General features: G+C 41.3%; 1 protein-coding gene across 1 annotated transcript in view; it reads left to right on the top strand.

Moving 5' to 3' along the window:
• The window catches only part of Uggt1 (UDP-glucose glycoprotein glucosyltransferase 1), a 119,339-nt gene that overhangs the window by 82,066 nt on the left and 18,214 nt on the right, over positions 1–19,059 (top strand). Inside the window, exons 27-37 of the mRNA XM_013351007.1 lie at positions 1,391–1,493; positions 2,641–2,720; positions 3,503–3,692; positions 5,093–5,251; positions 5,878–5,963; positions 7,877–7,961; positions 9,733–9,821; positions 10,304–10,405; positions 11,702–11,786; positions 12,774–12,956; positions 18,759–18,919. Coding sequence (XP_013206461.1) covers positions 1,391–1,493; positions 2,641–2,720; positions 3,503–3,692; positions 5,093–5,251; positions 5,878–5,963; positions 7,877–7,961; positions 9,733–9,821; positions 10,304–10,405; positions 11,702–11,786; positions 12,774–12,956; positions 18,759–18,919 — 1,323 coding nt within the window. The remainder of the gene's footprint in view (positions 1–1,390; positions 1,494–2,640; positions 2,721–3,502; positions 3,693–5,092; positions 5,252–5,877; positions 5,964–7,876; positions 7,962–9,732; positions 9,822–10,303; positions 10,406–11,701; positions 11,787–12,773; positions 12,957–18,758; positions 18,920–19,059) is intronic.

Here is a 19,059-nt window from a genome sequence, read left to right as displayed (position 1 = left end):
CAGCCATTATACATTTCTTTCTCTGTCTTTCCCTCTTTCTCCCTCCCTTTCTCCCTCTGTTTCTCCCTCCCTTTCTCCCTCCCTCCTTCTCTCTGTCTCTCTGTCTCTCTCTCTGTCTCTCTCTCTGTGTCTTTCTCTCTTTCTTTCAAGATAGGATTTCTTTATAACAGTCCTGGCGGTCCTGGAACCCATTCTATAGAGCAGGTTGGCCTCGAACTCACTGAGATCCACCTACCCCTGTCTCCCAAATGCTGGGATTATATTATAATCATGTAACTGTTACTTTACTGAGGTGTATTTTGGGGGGGCGTGGTTTGAGACAGGGTTTCTCTGTATAACAGTCCTGGCGGTCCTGGAGCCCATTCTATAGAGCAGGTTGGCCTCGAACTCACTGAGATCCACCTACCCCTGTCTCCCAAATGCTGGGATTAATGGCGTGCACCACCACCCAGCCTCCCTTGGGTCTTCTTGTCCTCTTTCCTTGTTATAGAATTTTTTAAAAAATTATTTTTTGTATATGGGCATTTTACCCATTTGTATACGTGTGCACCCGTGTACATGCAGTGTCCACGGAGAGTAGAAAAGGGCATTGCATCCCCTAGAGCTGGAGTTAGAAATGGCTGTGAGCACCCATGGGGTGATTTTTTTGAAAATAGCAGCAGAACTATCGTGTATTGTAGTAATGGCTGTTTCCAGAACATCTAACATTTGAAATAACCACCAACAGCAGCTAAACCATTGCTACGTGGTTTGCGGTTTGTATTCTGCTTTATTTTTTAATATTTATTTATTCATCATGTATACAACATTCCTTCCATGCCTGCCTGCATGCCAGAAGAGGGCACCAGATCTCATTATAGATGGTTGTGAGCCACCATGTGGTTGCTGGGAATTGAACTCAGGACCTTTGGAAAAACAGGCAATGCTCTTAACTTCTGAGCCATCTCTCCAGCCCTGTATTCTGCTTTGTGTTGTACTGTTAGCACAGGGGCAAATGTTCTTGCACTGTCAAACTTGTATCAGATCAAACAAGGCAATAAATGGTTTGGGATGACTAGGTGAAGTTTTAATCCTTTGAGAGTCACTGCTTCCCTTCTCTTTGCTCTTCATTTGTAAGAGCTTTTACTGGTGCATACCTGCTACAACACCAGTGATAGTGAGCAGGCGAGAGCTCTTCAGACCAAAAGGTAGCAGAGTACACCTCTGTCTCCAGAGCGGGGATTTGGCATGTTTTTGCTCCATAGCGTCTGGTTTGACCAATCACAAGCCTCACTTAGGTATAGCTCCTTCCATAGCTTTATTCACAGGTGATTACCATTTTAACTTGTTTATTCTGATCTGCATATGTTTTCTCCACGCTAATGTTTTGCTCTTTTGATTTTTTTTTTAGTGCAATTAAACTGAAGCCCAATGAAGGGGACACATACTATGATGTGGTAGCTGTCGTTGACCCTGTCACAAGAGAAGCACAGAGGCTCGCCCCCTTGCTCTTGGTAGGGCTGCTATGGAGGTGGTTCTTATGTTTAATGAAGTAGTCAGAGACTGTATGGTTTTTCTGGGTACTTTCTTTGTCCCTGAGACATCTTCTAAAGGAGTTGGATAATATCATTTTCATAAGGACTAATAAAGGCTCATTTTCCTTATGGATTATATAATGTCTGTTAGATATGTATAAGATATACTTTGATGTATGATTAAAAATGCTAACCAACACAACATCCTACCATTTCATTTAAGTGTGTGTACGTGTGTGCACATGCGTATTCTAGACCCTGAACATGGATGGAGCCTTACGTATGCTATGTGGCCGTTCTGCCAAATGAAGTATATCTCTAACCCTAGCAGGGATTGTTTTAGGATAGTGTGATCACCTACTCTTCTCTATGGGTGTTAATACATATGTCTTTTTCATGCTTTTTATTGTGAACTGAAGCAAAGAGCTGTTCTGTTTTCCTTTGTAGCTAAATATTCATCATTTGCTGTTTCCTCACAACTGAGTTCTAAACTTTGAGAGAGGAACAGTGACCTGCAATAGCCTTTTAAAAACTCATTCATTCATTCATTCATTCATTCATTCTGTCTGTCTGTCTGTCTGTCTGTCTGTCTGTGTCTGTGTGCATGCATGTCATGGTACATGGGTAGAGATCAGAGGGCATCTTGCAAGCATCAGTTCTTGCCAGGCATGCTAATGCATTCCTTTAATCCTGGCACTCAGGAGGTGGAGGCAGGTAGATCTCTGAGTTTGAGGCCAGTCTGATCTACAAAGAGTTCCAGGAGAGCCAAGGCTGTTACACAGAGAAACCCTGTCTCAAAAAACAAACAAACAGTTTTTACCTTCTACCATTTGGGTCTCAGGGGTCAAACCTGGGCTGTGAGGCTTAGCAGCCAGCACCTTTACTTGTTGATCCATTTCCTTACCCTTCCCGGCCCCTTTGTGGAACTGTGCCTTACCTATGTGTGGTAGAATCCACAGTGCAGCTCTGCTTTTCAAAACCTCTCCAGTGAAGATGTGGTGACAGGTGTCACTTTCATAGCCCTTCTTGATAAATTAAAAATGTTTATTTCCTAACTAATTGTGAAATAATGTTTCTGAAGAGAAAACCTAAATATTTTGTCATCTGGTTTGATTTTTTTTTTTAGGTTTTGACTCAGCTGGTAAACATGAATCTAAGAGTATTTATGAATTGCCAATCTAAACTTTCCGACATGCCTTTGAAAAGGTAAAATGCCACTTAAGGAACTTTTCTGTAAGTGGTACCAAATCTAAAAGTTAGCACGAAATGCTGACGAATCAGGTGGGCTGGTAGGTGGGCATTGTGTTTGAAAGGACGTCTGCTGACTGTTGACTTCCGTCACATGTTTGCTCTAGATAGACATCCTGAAACATAGTGTGGGCTGTAAGCATTCAGATGGCACTAATCCAAGCTACTTGCACATTGCATCTCACTTAAAGGACTGTAGCCATTGGTTGCCATATGTAGGAAATTTACTATACTCATTCTCTTACATCCTAGGAAAATGGAGAGACTTGCTTGTGAGATGGCCATTTTTGGAAGATGTGTCCCAATGATAGTGGTAGCTTAGCAAACGCTCTGGCTGCGGGAAATGTCTTCCTCGATGAAGGAAAGAGTTCTGTAGTTAGATTCTAAATAGAGCCCAACAATTTTACAAAGGATGAAGAGCCGTAGCTTCCACTATTAGCTTTTTATTAAGAAATGTTTAGTTATTACATATAATGTTTTCAGTGCTGGCATGAGAGCACAAGCACCATTTAGGGCTCAGATTTTAAGAGAAAATGGGTTCTTCCCAAAGAGGAGAACTGCATTGAAGGGGTGTCTCCTGCATTCTTATATATGTAGCAGCCCTGGGAGGCATCGCTAGACCAAAAGATGGTTTTGCCTATTCATGCCCTGATCTGGAAGAATCTAGTTTTTTGTTAACATGTATGGAACTCGTGAATGTGATAACGTTAAGAAAGCCTAACACCCTATCTCCATTTCAGCTTTTACCGTTATGTCTTAGAACCAGAGATTTCTTTCACCGCAGACAACAGCTTTGCTAAGGGACCGATAGCGAAGTTTCTGGATATGCCACAGTCTCCACTGTTCACTTTGAATCTGAACACACCTGAGAGTTGGATGGTGGAATCTGTCAGGACGCCATATGATCTTGATAACATTTATCTAGAAGAGGTAAGAGCATCACTGTTTCTGAATACTGAGTCATGTGTACAGTCTGTTTATAATTCAATCAGTGGTGACCCTGAACTGAATAGTGGGCTCACTGCTCACATCTAATGTGCTCTGTACAGCAGCAGCTTTCTTCAGATACCCGTCATGTTCTGTAAATTTGTTCTTTTAAAGTGTCGCATTAGGAGTTTTGGCGTGTGCAGATGTTGCCGTCCTTGCTCTCTCAGTTTAGCTGGCATTTGTTGGCCTCAGAATCAGTTCCATGTCTGTATTATTTAGTTTTCTTGTTGCTGCATCCAGACATGTGACAGAAAGCCATGTAAGAGAGAAGTGAGTTATTTTGGCTCGTAAGAACGGATTCCCTTGTGGTAGGGAGATGTGGCAATGGAAAAGAAAGGAGAATTCCTTCGGATGGCTTTCTCCCTTTTTCTTTCTTACTAATTTCGGGATCCTAGCCCATGGAACGCTGCTGCACATTCAGTGTGGGTCTTTCCTCCTGAATTGAGCCTCTCTGGAAAGGCCCTCACACATGCCCAGAAGTATGTTTCCGCATCTAGTCAAGATGAAGACTTACCATCACAGTACTCATTAATACTCACCCCTTACTCCCCTGGCAGTCACGGACATTCTGTTTTTGTGAGCTTTCCAAATCGGTCTTTAGTGACTGACTTTTTTCACTTGAAATTGTTTTCCAAGGTTCTTGCCTGTGATAGCACCTGTCAGTACTTTATTTTGATTGCCAGATAGAATTCCATTATTTGGATATAGCGTACTTTGTGTGCTTGTGCACAGATGAACACTGGATTGTTTCTATTGTTGGCTCTTATGGGGATGCTGCTGTGAGTGTTGTGTACTTGCTGTACCCATCTATTACCATAAGATGTAAATTCTCTTTATTTAGGGCTTTTCACAACAACATGGAGAATCTTATCCTCATCTATATTTTTGGAACAACTTTATTATCTTCTTTCTCTCTCCTCCAATCAAGTTTTTATAATTATAGTCATTAGCTACTATCTCAATCAAGATCCAGAACATTTTATCCCAAGAATCCCTTTGCTATCCCTTTGTAGATTACCTCCTACCCCCACCAAAATTAGCGGATGGTCTATGTTCTAAAATTGTGTTTCCTTTTCTTGAATTTCTTAAAGTCACAAAAGGTGTATTTTTTAGCATTTATTTAATTTAATTAATTTTTGGTGGAACTGGGGCACGCCATGCTGTGCCATGGAGGTCAGGGCCAACGTGGGCATTCTTTATACCATGTGGAATCTGGGGGTCGTGCTCGAGTCTTCAGCCTCAGTGACAAGCACTTTTATGCACTCCACTCTCCCCTGGCCCCTGCGGATTGCGTTTTGAGTATGCATGTATAATGTCCATGTGGTTTAATTTCGGCCTTTCAGGTGGACAGTATAGTGGCTGCTGAGTATGAGCTGGAGTACCTGTTATTAGAGGGCCATTGCTACGATGTCACCACGGGCCAGCCCCCTCGAGGACTGCAGTTTACGTTAGGGACTTCAGCCAGCCCAACAACTGTGGACACGATTGTGATGGCCAATCTGGTGAGTAATTAGTTGATCTGTCATGGTATTTAGATGCTATAATTTATGACAGAAGAGCTAACATTCTGAACTATGGAGTGAAATAAGAATTAACAATGGACTAAATGTAGTCATTGAAAAGTCACTGGTTTGGTTAAGCCTGGAGATTCCATCTATATGCCAGTTAAACAACAAAACGCACTGTAGAGCTCTGCTCACTCTCTTTTCATTGAAAGTTCCAGCTCATATCCCTGTCACACCTTCTCCTTAGTGGAGCACGACTCCTTGGCTTCACTGGCTCTGTTCTGCTAGTGTGCTTCGGTTTTTAGCTTGTTTGATAGTCTTTTTTGATTTGTTTTGGCTTACATTTCCGTGATTTGCTTAATATCTTTTAAATTTTTTTTAAAATGATCATAGCAGCAAGACTCTGGGCTCAATTCCTAGTACAATCCCCCAGACCCCTCCCCCCCCCAAAAAAAGAAAGAAAGATAGGTAGGTGGATAGGCATGCACACACTCATGATCTGATACTTCCAAAAAAAAAAAGAAAAAGAAAAAGAAATATCTGTCAGGAAAAAAAGTAAATTTCTATCAGAAAAATTTTGAGGTTTTAAAGAGAACTGAAATTTGACTTTCTTTGTGTCCTAGGGATATTTTCAGCTCAAAGCCAACCCAGGAGCCTGGATTCTCAGACTAAGGAAGGGGCGCTCTGATGATATTTATAGAATCTACAGGTAGGACTGAGTGGTGCAGCTGCATTTTAAAGAGACTGCTTTAATTGGGCGTTGTCTGGGCCTTCTTCTAGGCATCACGCATTAATGTATAGTCAACCAAGCTTTCTTTCCAGTGCAATAAATGGAGGTGGATTTTTACAAGTGAGCTGAGTGACAGGAAGTATAACCAATGGTTAGAGTGAGGTTTGTTCCTCTGGTTTCCCTTTCTCAACTATATCAGAATGAAATTACTCTTTCTCTGGGATGCAGACAGCAGGCAGCAGCTCTGTGGACCTGGTGATACCTGAGTTTTGGAAATGCAGTGGGGTTGGACATGTTTGGTTCATTGATGGGCAGGTATATATCTTGACCTTGAGTGGTTTACACGTGCACAGAACACACAGGTCTTGGCCATGAAGTCTGACTCTCATCTTGGTCCTTGGACTGGAGTTGAGTAGATAGATGTACTCCTAGAGCATATTGTCAGCGACAGGAATTGGCTTAAACTTCACTGCATCCTCTAGTTACAGACACATTTAAAAAGTTGTGGTCTGTTCTGTGTCACACAGTTTAAGTTAGTCCCAAGTTCTGTGTCAGTTTAGTAGGGAATGGTTTGCATCTGTTTATGTGAACATGGACAAACGGTATAGATTGGTGTCTTTGGTTTTGGTGCAGGTATTTGCTCTCTTGCCCAGGCTTGAACTGGGTTCAGGTGACCCTTCCTCTGCCTTAGTCTCCTGCACAGTTGAGACTGCAGGCGCGTGCCGCCATCCCAGCTTAGTGCAGGTTCCTTACCCAGTACCCAGAGAGTTTTGTACTGTCGTCATGTCCTTATTGAAATAGTGGCCTTTTCTCTGATTAAGTGATTTTTCTAGGTAAGGTTACACAATTTTGTTTTGTTTTGTTTTTGTTTTTCGAGACAGGGTTTCTCTCTGTAACAGCCCTAGCTGTCCTGGAACTAGCTTTTGTAGATCAGGCTGACCTCGAACTCACAGAGATCTGCCTGCCTCTGCCTTCCTAGTGCTGAGATTATCACTGCCTTACTGGTTACACAAAATTGTAATATTTTTGAATTCTCTTTCTTCTGTGTGCCCTTGTTTATCTTTCTCCTTGCTGAGGGCTGTGGTGCCATCTTCTCTTCCTGCTGTCTGGGGTTCCTGTGCCTAAGTGGACAGTCCCTGTCTCTGGAATCTTCTGTACTTCAGCTTTCTCCTTAACTTTTGCCTGAGAACCCTGCTGTCTGCTGAATAACAGCAGATGCAGCGACTTCCTGATACTTGGTGACTGGAGAATATGATTGTAGGAAAAGAATGCTTAAACTCTTCTTCCTCTGCTCCTGTGCCTATAAATAGAGCTGGTGGTCCTGTGGACTTTATGCCAGAGACACAGAGTTGAGTCTGTGCTCTAAACTTGCCTGGTTCTGTTGCCTCCCGACAGAGCAAGAATAGATGGACTTTCCTTGTTTCTTCATACTCTCACTGTGGCCTAGGTTGGCTTTGAGCTCAGATTGATCTCCCTGCTGCTTCTTTTGTGGTTCGAGGTGTGAGTCACCACATTCAGTCCAGAGTAGATTTCTTTCCATAACTGATCCAGTTAAAAGGTAGAAGTGTTTCCAGTGATGGGCCTGAGAGCTCAGAGCTATGAAAATACATGCTTTTTCATGATCTGCTATGTGCGTACCCTGCCTGAGAACCTGTTGCTGTTTGCCTGCTAATCTGAAGGAAGGGTCAAGAAGGAAGTCAGTTCACTTTAGTCTAGAGATGGAGATTTCTACGAACACTTCTTTGTCTTATAAAGGTGCTTCTTTTAGGAACTGTTGGTTTTGGAAAGCTTTTCTATGATAAAGATGATGGGCAAAATAGCAGTCATTGTCTGTGCACTTACTGTATTTGGGAGATTGTGATTTGTATTCTCTGTCTTACTTTTGTCTCCAGCCATGATGGTACAGATTCTCCTCCTGATGCAAATGATGTTGTTGTCCTCCTCAATAACTTCAAAAGCAAGATCATCAAAGTGAAGGCAAGTTTGCTTTGCTTTGGCAGTGACTTGTTTATAGTTGGTAAATAGTCCCATTCAGTCACTCTGTCATAGCAGACCTTGCTGTGGCCAGGCATTAGTGATCTTGGTCAGCCACTGTCTGAAGATACTGACTCCTGTGTGACTCTTTCAAGAAGAGCATATTCACGTTAGTTTATTAAAATAATTAATGCTCCATTAATAATAACTGTTAGTTATTGTTTTGGATCTTATGTGGCCTAATTTACAGATTAAGCTTTCTCATAAATAGTGCTAGCAAAGCTATGGAATATGTTCTAGGTTCTCTACTATCTCAGATTTTATGTATCCACCAGGGGCTTGGAATGTTTCCCAGCAGATAAAGGGGGGCACCTGCATTTTGAAGTCAGTCTGCTATTCCATTGGGGGGGAGTTTGTTACTAGGAATGCTGCTTAAGGAAAAATGTCTTTGTGAAGACAAACTTCTAGTTTTCTTCAGCCAAAAGATTGTAATGTCAGAGAACAATGTTAGTCTCATTTCATACAAATGTCCTCAGAGGCTTTGTCCCTGCCCCCCTATTCTTTTTAAGACAGGATCTCACTGTGCAATCCTGGGTGGCCTGGGACTTACTATGTATTCCAGGCTGGCCTTGAACTCAGAGATATGTCTGAACAGACTGGCTCCCAAATGCTAGGGTTAAAGACATCTACCACCTTGCCTGGACCAATTTTGCCATTTTTAAAAACTTTTATTTGTTTGTGTATATGTACATGTGTTTGTGTGACTGTATGCCACACATGTGCAGGTACCTGTGGTCAGAAGAGAGAGCACTGATATTCTTTGGAGCTGGAGGTACAGGTAGTTGTAAGCTACCCAGTATGGGTGCTGAAAACTGAACTCGGGTCCTCTGGAAGAGCAGTGTGTGCTCTGAACCACTGAACCATCTCTCCAACCCTGGCGTTGACATTTTTATACACACAATTCATAGTGTTATTAGTTATTTTATTCTGAGAAGACTGGGAAATCCCATTTACAACCCAACAGTAAGATTATAGTGTTTATAGGCATGGTTGATGTACACCTATAATCCTAGTACTTAAGGAGTTAGAGGCAGGAGCATCAGGAGTTCAGTGTCAGCCTGCACTGCATAGTGAATCTGAGGCCAGTTTGGGTGACATGAGACCCTGCCTCCAAAAACAAACACAAAATACAAACAGTAAGTGATTTTATTTACTGCCCTTTGTTGCTCTCTCTCCTCGGCGTTCTAAAGTTTTTTGACTTCAAGTAAAGTGACTGGAGGAAAAGTACCTGTTATACATGGTAAAACCTAGAGTTAGCCATCCTGTGGCTGAACAGAAAGGAGACTGCTGCAGAGAATCCTTTGCAGTAATAAGTCCTGAAATCAGGCAATGGCCCAACATGCCTCTCCCAACAGCTCCTGAAGGCTGAATTCTTCCCCAGAAGTTGTCAGCTAGAAGAAATAATGCTATGAATTGTGTATATAAACAATGTGTATGTGTTTACTCTCTCTGTTTCTATGCAGCTAAGTTTGGTCTTTGGCTCACTGTACAAACTAAGCTTGGTTATCATCCAATTCAAAGAGATAGCTAGATCCTCCCTGAAGGCTTTGACGTGGGCATTCTGATAAACATACTTTTTTTCCTGGGTACTCAGTCTGGATGGGGTTTTCCTATAGGAGACTTGGTTGATTGTTTCCTGTTGACAGTACTCCATGTGTATCCAGTGCCTATCAGACCTACTGGGAGAAATAAGATCTGTCATCTATGATTGCAGGTTCAGAAGAAAGCAGACATGGTTAATGAAGACTTGCTGAGTGATGGAACGAGTGAGAATGAGTCTGGGTTTTGGGACTCATTTAAATGGTAATTTGGCATCATAAAAATGGTTAAAATTTTGGAGGGAAATCTGAGAGATGCATGCTATGCATCCTTTTGAGTATGATAATTTTTTTTTACTTCTGGCCTTCTGCTTCATGCAACTAGATTGTTTCCTTTCCATTGGAGTTGGGAAATGTTTCCCATTGATTAAGAGAGGGGAAATGTTCTTCCATGTAGCTTGAGTGGGGTCCACTCCTGGGGGAGGTGATAGTCTCCCCCTGGACAGAGTGTATTCTCTGGAGCAGCTTATGTTCCATCTATTCCTAAATGATGTGGTGCCTTTTGATGAGCATCCTTCTTGCCTTGCAAGATGGCCTTGTTCCCGTGCCCTTGCCGCATCTCTACGTGGCTTCCACAAGTCTTACCTCTCGAGCAGGAAGACACGGGTGCTGTCTCTCTCTCCTCTCCTGAAAGGTTGTGTCTACCCAGCATCGTAAGTGGTTCTGTTTTGAATTCTGTTGTTACAGGGGCTTTTCAGGACAGAAGACTGAGGAAGTGAAACCTGAAAAAGATGACATAATCAATATTTTCTCTGTTGCATCTGGTCATCTCTATGAAAGATTTCTTCGGTTAGTCTTCATTATTTGTATGTAAATGAATTTGTTACAGTATGCTTATTTTGAGAAAAGTTTTACTCACTGTACTATGTATATCTCTATGAAGTACGCAGAGCTGTGGATAGCTTGCCACATACAGTTCTATTTTTTAACTTTTTTTTTTTTTTTTTTTGGTTTTTCGAGACAGGGTTTCTCTGTGGTTTTGAAGCCTGTCCTGGAACTAGCTCTTGTAGACCAGGCTGGTCTCGAACTCACAAAGATCCATCTGCCTCTGCCTCCCGAGTGCTGGAATTAAAGGCATGCGCCACCACCGCCCAGCTTACAGTTCTATTTGTTTTGACCTGGTTCACTCCATGAAGTAGAGCTACATGGTGCCTCAGTGTGGCTATTACAAGGCCATAGACCATTAGTATCCTATGTGTATACCTTATAGAAATTGTTGTTCCTTGACCATAAATATTGCTTAAAGCAGAAACTAAGGAATTACAAAAAATAGGCATAACCATGTAACTCTTGGCCACCTTCTGCAGACCCACACAGCTTTAGAGCCAGATCTTAGTTCTAAGTGAGAACACCCTTGCTTGAACAACCGAGACTAAAATGGAAGGGGTTTGCCTAGGTCATACAGCTGAAAGCAGAACGGGCCATTGCTTGAAACTGTTGCTGTGGTTACCAGAGGGGAAGGGTCTCAGGGTCAGTTTGTCACTCTGTCTGGGAGCTCAGTGTTGAAGGAACACATTGCTTGAAGGTCATTGTCCCAATTTCAGAGCTGTTTTTCCTTTTAGTTTTCATTTTAATTCTGGTATAGGAGACAATAAAAAAAAAGTCATTTGGGTAATTTTTAGTTCTTTTTCCACTAAATAACTAAATAAAATAACAATAGTGATTAAAAACTTTATTGCATTTTTGGCCTGAGCCTGTTCCCTCTGGTTTCCCTTCCCCTTCCCTGCTCTCCTTTCTCTCAAGGCTCTCTTTCCAGACTGACAGGGGCCGTCCATGCATGTACCAGATGTTGCTGGGTCTGGAGAATGATGGCTATGACCTCCGGTTTGTGAAGTGGCTCATTTAAGTATGCAGCATACTTAGCATTTGCCCCTATCAGTTTGGAATATGCTTTCAGGGAAATCCTTCTCTCATTCAGTGACACCTTTTAGTATGTAGGCTTTCCCACTACTGATGGTCTCTGCCTAACTGAACCACAGGTTAGCTCTGCTGTCAATCTTGTGATTTTTCTCTGCTTAATGTTGTTGAGGTTAAAAAGCAATGGAAAATCATTATTTGGTTTTGTTTTTTTTTTTTTTTTGGCAGCATAATGATGCTATCAGTGCTGAAGAATACCAAAACTCCTGTGAAATTCTGGTTCTTGAAGAATTATTTGTCCCCCACATTTAAGGTTTGTTCATGGGGAAAGGGAAAACCTCATTAAGGGAATATTTACACTGTAACATATTCTTTTCTACTTTTGTTTTATCTGTACACTTATTTTTTTTATCCCTTTTATTAGGATATCCTAATTTCATTGTCTTTTCTATATTGGTATTTTTTTTCTTTCAGGCTACTCTATTTGGAGTAATAGTTATTAAGAAACAAACCCAAAACTGTGGCCTGTTTGAAGCTGAATAATATAGAAGGAGAGTCTCTTGTCTTTTCTAAGAGACAATGTTTTAACAAAATAATAACCTTTTCCCTGGAGGCTTGCATGTCTTTGCTTTGGTTTAAGAAGCACAGTGATAGTGTGTTTTGAGAATGATTAATTTTCTTATGAATAAGGTATGGAAGGATTGCTTCCTCTGTGCCAAAGGAAACCAAACTTCAGCAGTCTGCTGCTTGACTCGTGTTGGTCTGGACTGATTTTCTTGCATCTTACTTTTTTTTTTCTGTAGTATTTAAAGCAGTTTTCTATTCAGTGATGACTCATCTCAGATGAGCAGTTACTTCTGCTCTCCTGAAGGCATTAGTGTCCTGGGTCCAGAGGACTTATTGTTACGTAAGGAAATTGAAGAGTTGTGGCTCTGCTGTGGTTTAGACACAGCCTTGAAAAGATTTTACTACAAGCTCAAAGTGTTTTACTAAAATCAAATGTAGATAAGTGAACCTGGAGCTTATGTGCCGTAAACACCCACACACGGAGCTTTAAATCTCAAAGCCTTCACCTGCAGGTTTCTGTCAGATCATATGGTGACTACATGTCATCAAGAATGGGAACTGGACCAGAGTTTATATGTGCTCTTATATGAGTCAAGTGAATTAAGACCAAGTTTCTTAGTAGACCTTGTCTTAGAGTATCCTATAATACTTAGTTGTACTGTAATAATGGTGGCTAACTTGCATTAAGGAATCAATTCAGAATGAATGATTATCGTTCCCTGTCCAAAAATAGGAGTTTATACCTTACATGGCCAGCAAATACAACTTTCAGTATGAACTTGTTCAGTACAAATGGCCGCGGTGGCTTCATCAGCAGACAGAGAAGCAGCGGATCATCTGGGGCTACAAGATCCTCTTCCTGGACGTACTTTTCCCACTGGTTGTTGACAAGTTCCTGTTTGTAGATGCTGATCAGGTAAGCTTTGAACACTAGCTGTTGGTAGTCAGTGCTAAATAGGTCAGGTTTCCTTTTCCTTTTTTTTTTTCGAGGCATGGTTCCTCTGTAGCTTTGGAGCCTATCCTGGAACTAGCTCTTGTAGACCAGGCTGTCCTCGAACTCACAGAGATCCGCCTGCCTCTGCCTCCCGAGTGCTGAGATTAAAGGCGTGCACCACCACTGCTCAGCTCCTTTTCCTTTTTAAAGATGATTTTCAGATACGGAAAAGTACCTGTTTTTTTGTTTTTTTTTTGGTTTTTTTTTTGCATTAGTATTTCAGAAATATGAAAAGATATCATTCAGATAGTATCACTTTTTAAATTTAAGTTCCATCAGCTCATCTCCCTTTAAATTTTTTCCTTGAACATTTTATGCATGTATACAATAAAATATGTTCATGTAATCTATCATATATACCCTCTGTAACTATGTCCTGTTAGTGCATAGGTGCATGAGTATAGAGCCGTCTACTAGAGCCTGGGAATCCTGTCAGTAGCCTTTATCCTGAGAAAAGAATGATTCTCCCTTTCCAGTAGCTACCCAGTGCCAGTAAGGGGTGGAGCCTACATGTCATCTGTCCCATCTGTCTACATTTTGGCTGGCTTGATCTTGTACAGGTCTTGTGCATGCAGCCACCGCTACTGTGAGTTTATGAGTCTGATAACCATGTCATGCCAGAGGACAGCATTTTACAGCACTCTGCCTCATCCACAGGCTCCAAATCCTTTCGGTCTCATCTTCCTCAGTGTCCACTAAGCCTTGGGAGATGGGGACCTTGATACAGATATTCTGTTTAGCACTGAGCAGTCAGTGTCTTACTCTCCTCACTCTGTGTCCTCTGCTGCCCACCGCATAAGGAAGCTTCTCTGACAGGGCAAGTGCACCACCAATCTCTGGGTTTTAACATGAGTATTTAGAGATAACTCGAGAGTCTCACTGCTTAGGAAAATGACAATAGCAAGGCTGTGGTTACAATACCAGGTATGAAATTCCCTCCTGTGGAGCAAGCCTCAAGTCCAGTCAGAAAGCCATTAGCTATCCTATAACAGTTGTACCACTATTGCACAAGTGGCAAAAACATTTCCTCCCACTCTGTGGGTGTTCATACACTCACTTCACAGTGCTTTTGTTGTACAGAAGCTTTTCATTTCATGAGAGCCCATTTGTTAATTGAATAATTTCTCTTCCTTGTGCCTGTAGGATAAAGTGTGTTCCCTTCTTTTTTTCTCTAGCAACTTTAGAGTATCAGGTCTTACGTTAAAGTTCTTGACCAATTGGGGTTCAGTTTGTGCAGAGTGAGAGATAAGGATCTAGTTTCATATTGAATTCCAGTGTTCCCAATACCATTTGTTGAAGATGTTGTCTTTTCTCTTATGTATATTTTTGATACTTCTGTCAAAAATCAAAACTCATTGTATGGTCTTATATCTGGGTCCTCAGTTCTATTCCATCCATCTGTGTGTCTGCTTTTGTGCCAGTACCATGCTAATTTATTACTAGTATAATTTGAAATCAGACATAGTGACACTTCCTGCGCTGTTCTGTTTGATTAGTATTGCTTTGACTATCCTTGGTCTTTTGTGCCTCTGTATAAATTATCTTGATGTTTTTTCAATCTACAAGGAATGGACTTGGAATTCTCTCTCTCTCTCTCTTTTTTTTTTTTAAAGATTTATTTATTTTGTTTACAGTATTCTGTCTGCATGTGTGCCTGCAGGCCAGAAGAGGGCACCAGATTTCATTACAGATGGTTGTAAGCCACCATGTGGTTGCTGGGAATTGAACTCAGGACCTCTGGAAGAACAATCAGTGTTCTTAACCTCTGAGCCATCTCTCCAGCCCTGGACTTGGAATTCTTACTGGGATTGCTCTTGAATGTGTTGACTGCTTTTGGCTGGATGGTCATTTTTACAATAATGATTTCTCTAATCCCTAAGCATGGGATATCTTTTTATCTTCTATCTTCCTCGATTTCTTTCTTCAGTGTCTAAAAATTTTCACTGTAAAGGTCTCTTGTTACTTGGTTAGGTTTATTCCCAGATGGTTTTTGTTATTATGTTTGTTTGCTTATGGCTGTGATCTCTCTGGTTTCTTTTTCAGTTTGCTATTGTAATATAGAAAGGCTACTGATTTTTTTATGTTGATTTTGTGTTCTGTCACTTTGATGAAAGTATTTATCAACTCTAAGACTTCCTTGGAGTCTTTAACATCTGTCAAAAAACAATACTGCGACTTCTTTTGCTATTTGTATTCCTTTTGTTTCCTTCTCTCATCATATTGTCCAAGCTAAGACTTCAAGTACTGTATTAAGTAGAAGCTGTTTCTTGTCTTGTTCCTTAGGAAGAGTGTTTTGAGCTTTTCCCCATTTGGTATGATGTTGACTTCTGGTTGGTTCTATATATAGTTTTTATTAAGGCATGAGCCGACTATCCCTAAACTTGCCTTGATTTTTATCATGACCTTTTCTGTGTTGATGGAGAGAAACATAATTTTGGTCCTCTAGTCCATTCATGTGCAGAATTATATTTATTGATTTACACGTACCACCACTGCATTCACTGAAATAAAGCCATAATGAATGAAGTTTTTAATGTAATGTTAAATTCTGTCAGGATTTTATTACCAAGTTTTGCATTTATGTTTATCAAGGAGATTGGCCTGTAGTTTTCTTTTATTGATGTGTGTTGTCTTTATTTGATTTTGATGCCAGGGTAATACTGGCTTCATAGAAAGAGCTCAAAAGACTTCTTTTCTATCTTATGGAACAATGTGAATAGTATTGGTATTAGTACTTTACAACTACAAGTTGTAAGTTCTGGTACAACTCTACAGAGAATCCATTGGATCCTAAGTTACAGACAGTTGTGAGCTGCCCTGTGGGAGCTGGGACTCAAACCTGGAGCCTCTGGTTGAATAGCCACTGCTCTTAACCACTAAGCTCTTTTTCTATCCCACTATCCTTTGATTTTTTTTGCAGATAGTTTTGCTGGGTATAGTAGTCTTGATTGGCAGTTGTGTTCTTCTAGAGCTTGGACTCATCTTTCCTTTTGGCTTTAAGTGTTTCTCTTGAATAACCAGGTCCTATTCTGATAGTCCTGCCTTTATAGATGACATGACCTTTCTTTCTTGAAACTTTATTTTGTGTTTTTAGTATTTTAGCTATAATATGTTGGTCCTGTCTAATTTGGATTCTGTAGCTTCTCATACCTTGTTGGGCATCTTTTTCTCTAGATTTGGGGAAAAAGATCTTCTATGATTTTATTAAAAATATTGTCTGTGCTTTCGGTGTAGTATCCTGCTTCTTCTGTGCCTATAATTAGAAGATTTGCTCTTTTGGTCTTTCTGCAGTGTCTTAGATCTATACCCCTTCCCTTCCCCAAATCATTTATCATTGACCTTAATTACATGATTTGATTCCTCTGTCTTTTCTTTTGGCCCTGATACTCCATTTTCCACACAATCCTTTCTGTTCATGAGGCTTTTCACTGAGCCTTTAATTTGGCTAACTGAATTTTTCATTTCCAGCATCGTCTCAGTTTGGTTTTTCTTCAGCATTTCTGTCTTCCTCTCCCGATTCAATTTCTATGTCTTGGGTTGACGTCCTTATTGCATTCAGCTCTTTTGTTTTGTTCTCAGAATATATTCATGTCTTTACGTTGCTTGGGCATAGTTATATTTATTCTTTTAAATGCTTTGGCTGAAGTTCTTCAAGCTATTTCCATTAGGAGCCCTAGCAATGGGATTGATTAGTAATCTTTGAAGGGGATTTGTTATCTTGGTTTTGTTTTTATTTCTGCTCTGGGACTTGGACATCTGGAGTTAGTTTATCTGCTGAGTCTTTTTCTATTTTTAATTTTTAAAATTCAAATCACCTTTTATTTTCTTTCAGTGGTAGTGTTTGCAATGTTCAGGAAGTGAAATCGTTATAGGGTTGAGGTGCTGTTTTCTTCTGTGGGACTAGTGTCTATGGACAAGGTCCCTACCTTAAGTCTTCCTCTGAGGGTCAGGAATTGTTCTATTTAAATGTGGGGATTCTGCTTGGGTCTGCAGCTTTCTCTTGAGAGTTGTGAAACTTCCCAGAGTAAAATCTGGTTCCTGTTGTGGGTTCATAGCTTCTCTTGAAGCCACTGCAAGATACTTCTGTTCTAATTTGGAGTCAGTTCAGTTCCCACCCTGGACCTGCAGCTTCTTGTGAAGCTGTTTGGGGATGTGATGCCCCTACACACCAGTAGGCCTCACCTAAGTTCAGGGTTGGCCTTGTCTTTAGCTTCCCAGCACATCTCATTTTCATCTTGTCTTAAATATGGCTGCTCTGGCCGGGCGATGGTGGTGCACGCCTTTAATCCCAGCACTCGGGAGGCAGAGGCAGGCGGATCTCTGTGAGTTCGAGACCAGCCTGGTCTACAGAGCTAGTTCCAGGACAGGCTCCAAAGCCACAGAGAAACCCTGTCTCGAAAAACTAAAAAAAAAAAAAAAAAATATGGCTGCTTTGTTGTATGTTCAGTCCTATATATTACTTAATTCATTTATCATAAATACCAAGAATTGAAAAAAATAAATGTTTAATATTACTTTGTTACTATGTCCAGTTATCTTCCCAAATGTTAAGTACTTTATTTGAACATTCACTGATTTTAAAACAGAGCTTTTCTCTGTTGTCCAGATTGTTCTTCTGTCCCTGCCTCTTGAATACTAGAACTCCAGGCCTGTACTACCACATCTAGCTATAGGTGTTACTGGTGTGGGTGATAAATGAAGTTCAGGGGAAATGCTTAGATCTTATGACAAGGAATGCTGCGAATACTTCTCTGGCACACCTTCTCCACAGTGATGCTGATCCTTTTAACCACTGCAGCTGCTTTCTCCTCACTGCTAAACTATCCTTTTGTTATCCTTATGTTGATCCTGCTTATCTGACCCAAAGGAAGGTGCTTACTAACCATGCAACATGAAAATAAGACAGTCTTCAAATCTCCCATGTTAAATCAGTAGGTTCATTACCTTTGAATTCAACCTAACTCAGTGTTTCAGAAGATAAGATCCTCTCATCTGAGCCCTCATCAGCACAGTCTTTACTGTCAGCTGTCCCTGACCTTCTGGTCCTAGGCACGCCCACCAGAGAGGTCCTCCACGCTCTGCTTACAGCACTGTAAGGCTTCTCTAGCCTGCATCCGCAAGCTCTCCCACATGCTTCTACAAGCCACCTTGAAAAGGCCTGTGAGCCACTGGGCAGGCTCTGTCACTTCGGCATGTGCCTCAGTATCAGTTTTCTGTATTAGAACTTGTCTCATTGTCTGACCAAACACCTAAGAGAAGCAGCTCAAGGAGGAAAGGTTTGTCTTGGCTCCTAGTCTCAGAGGGTGTGTCTGTCGTGATAGAGAAAGGGAAATAGGTAATGGACCAGGGGGACCGGAATGTCTGATGAGACTGCTTATCCCCATGACGGCAAACCAAGGGTAGAAAATAGAAGCTTGAACAAGGCCAGGCTACAGAATTCAAAGGCCTGCCCCTAGAGACTTCTACCAGCCAGCCTCCAAAAGACTCCACAGTCTTCAAAATAGCACCACCCACCAGCTCGGGACCAACTGCTCAAAACAGGAGTCTGTGAGGATCATTTCAGGTTAAAGTGGGACAGTGGAGGAATCCAGGCTTGTATTCTAGAGCCTGTGTGTTACCTGTTGAGTTGCCCTGTCTGCTGCCTGTGTAATATAGTCTACTTTAAGGAATGCCTTAAGTTTTCTGTATGTCGGTTAACAAGTATTTTGACTTTCTTTACTGCAGATTGTACGGACAGATCTGAAAGAGTTAAGGGATTTCAATTTGGATGGCGCCCCTTACGGTTACACTCCTTTCTGTGATAGCAGGAGAGAAATGGATGGCTACCGGTTCTGGAAGTCAGGGTACTGGGCCAGTCATTTGGCTGGGCGGAAGTATCATATCAGGTACTGAAAGAGCACTCCCTACACTGTTGTCTGGGTTTTCTTTCTTTTTTTTTTTTTTTTTTTCCGAGACAGGGTTTCTCTGTGGCTTTGGAGCCTGTCCTGGAACTATCTCTGTAGACCAGGCTGGTCTCGAACTCACA

Source organism: Microtus ochrogaster, linkage group LG2, assembly GCF_000317375.1.
Source record: "Microtus ochrogaster isolate Prairie Vole_2 linkage group LG2, MicOch1.0, whole genome shotgun sequence".
Classification (NCBI taxonomy): Eukaryota; Metazoa; Chordata; class Mammalia; order Rodentia; family Cricetidae; genus Microtus; species Microtus ochrogaster.
This window is presented reverse-complemented; position numbering and strand designations above follow the sequence as displayed.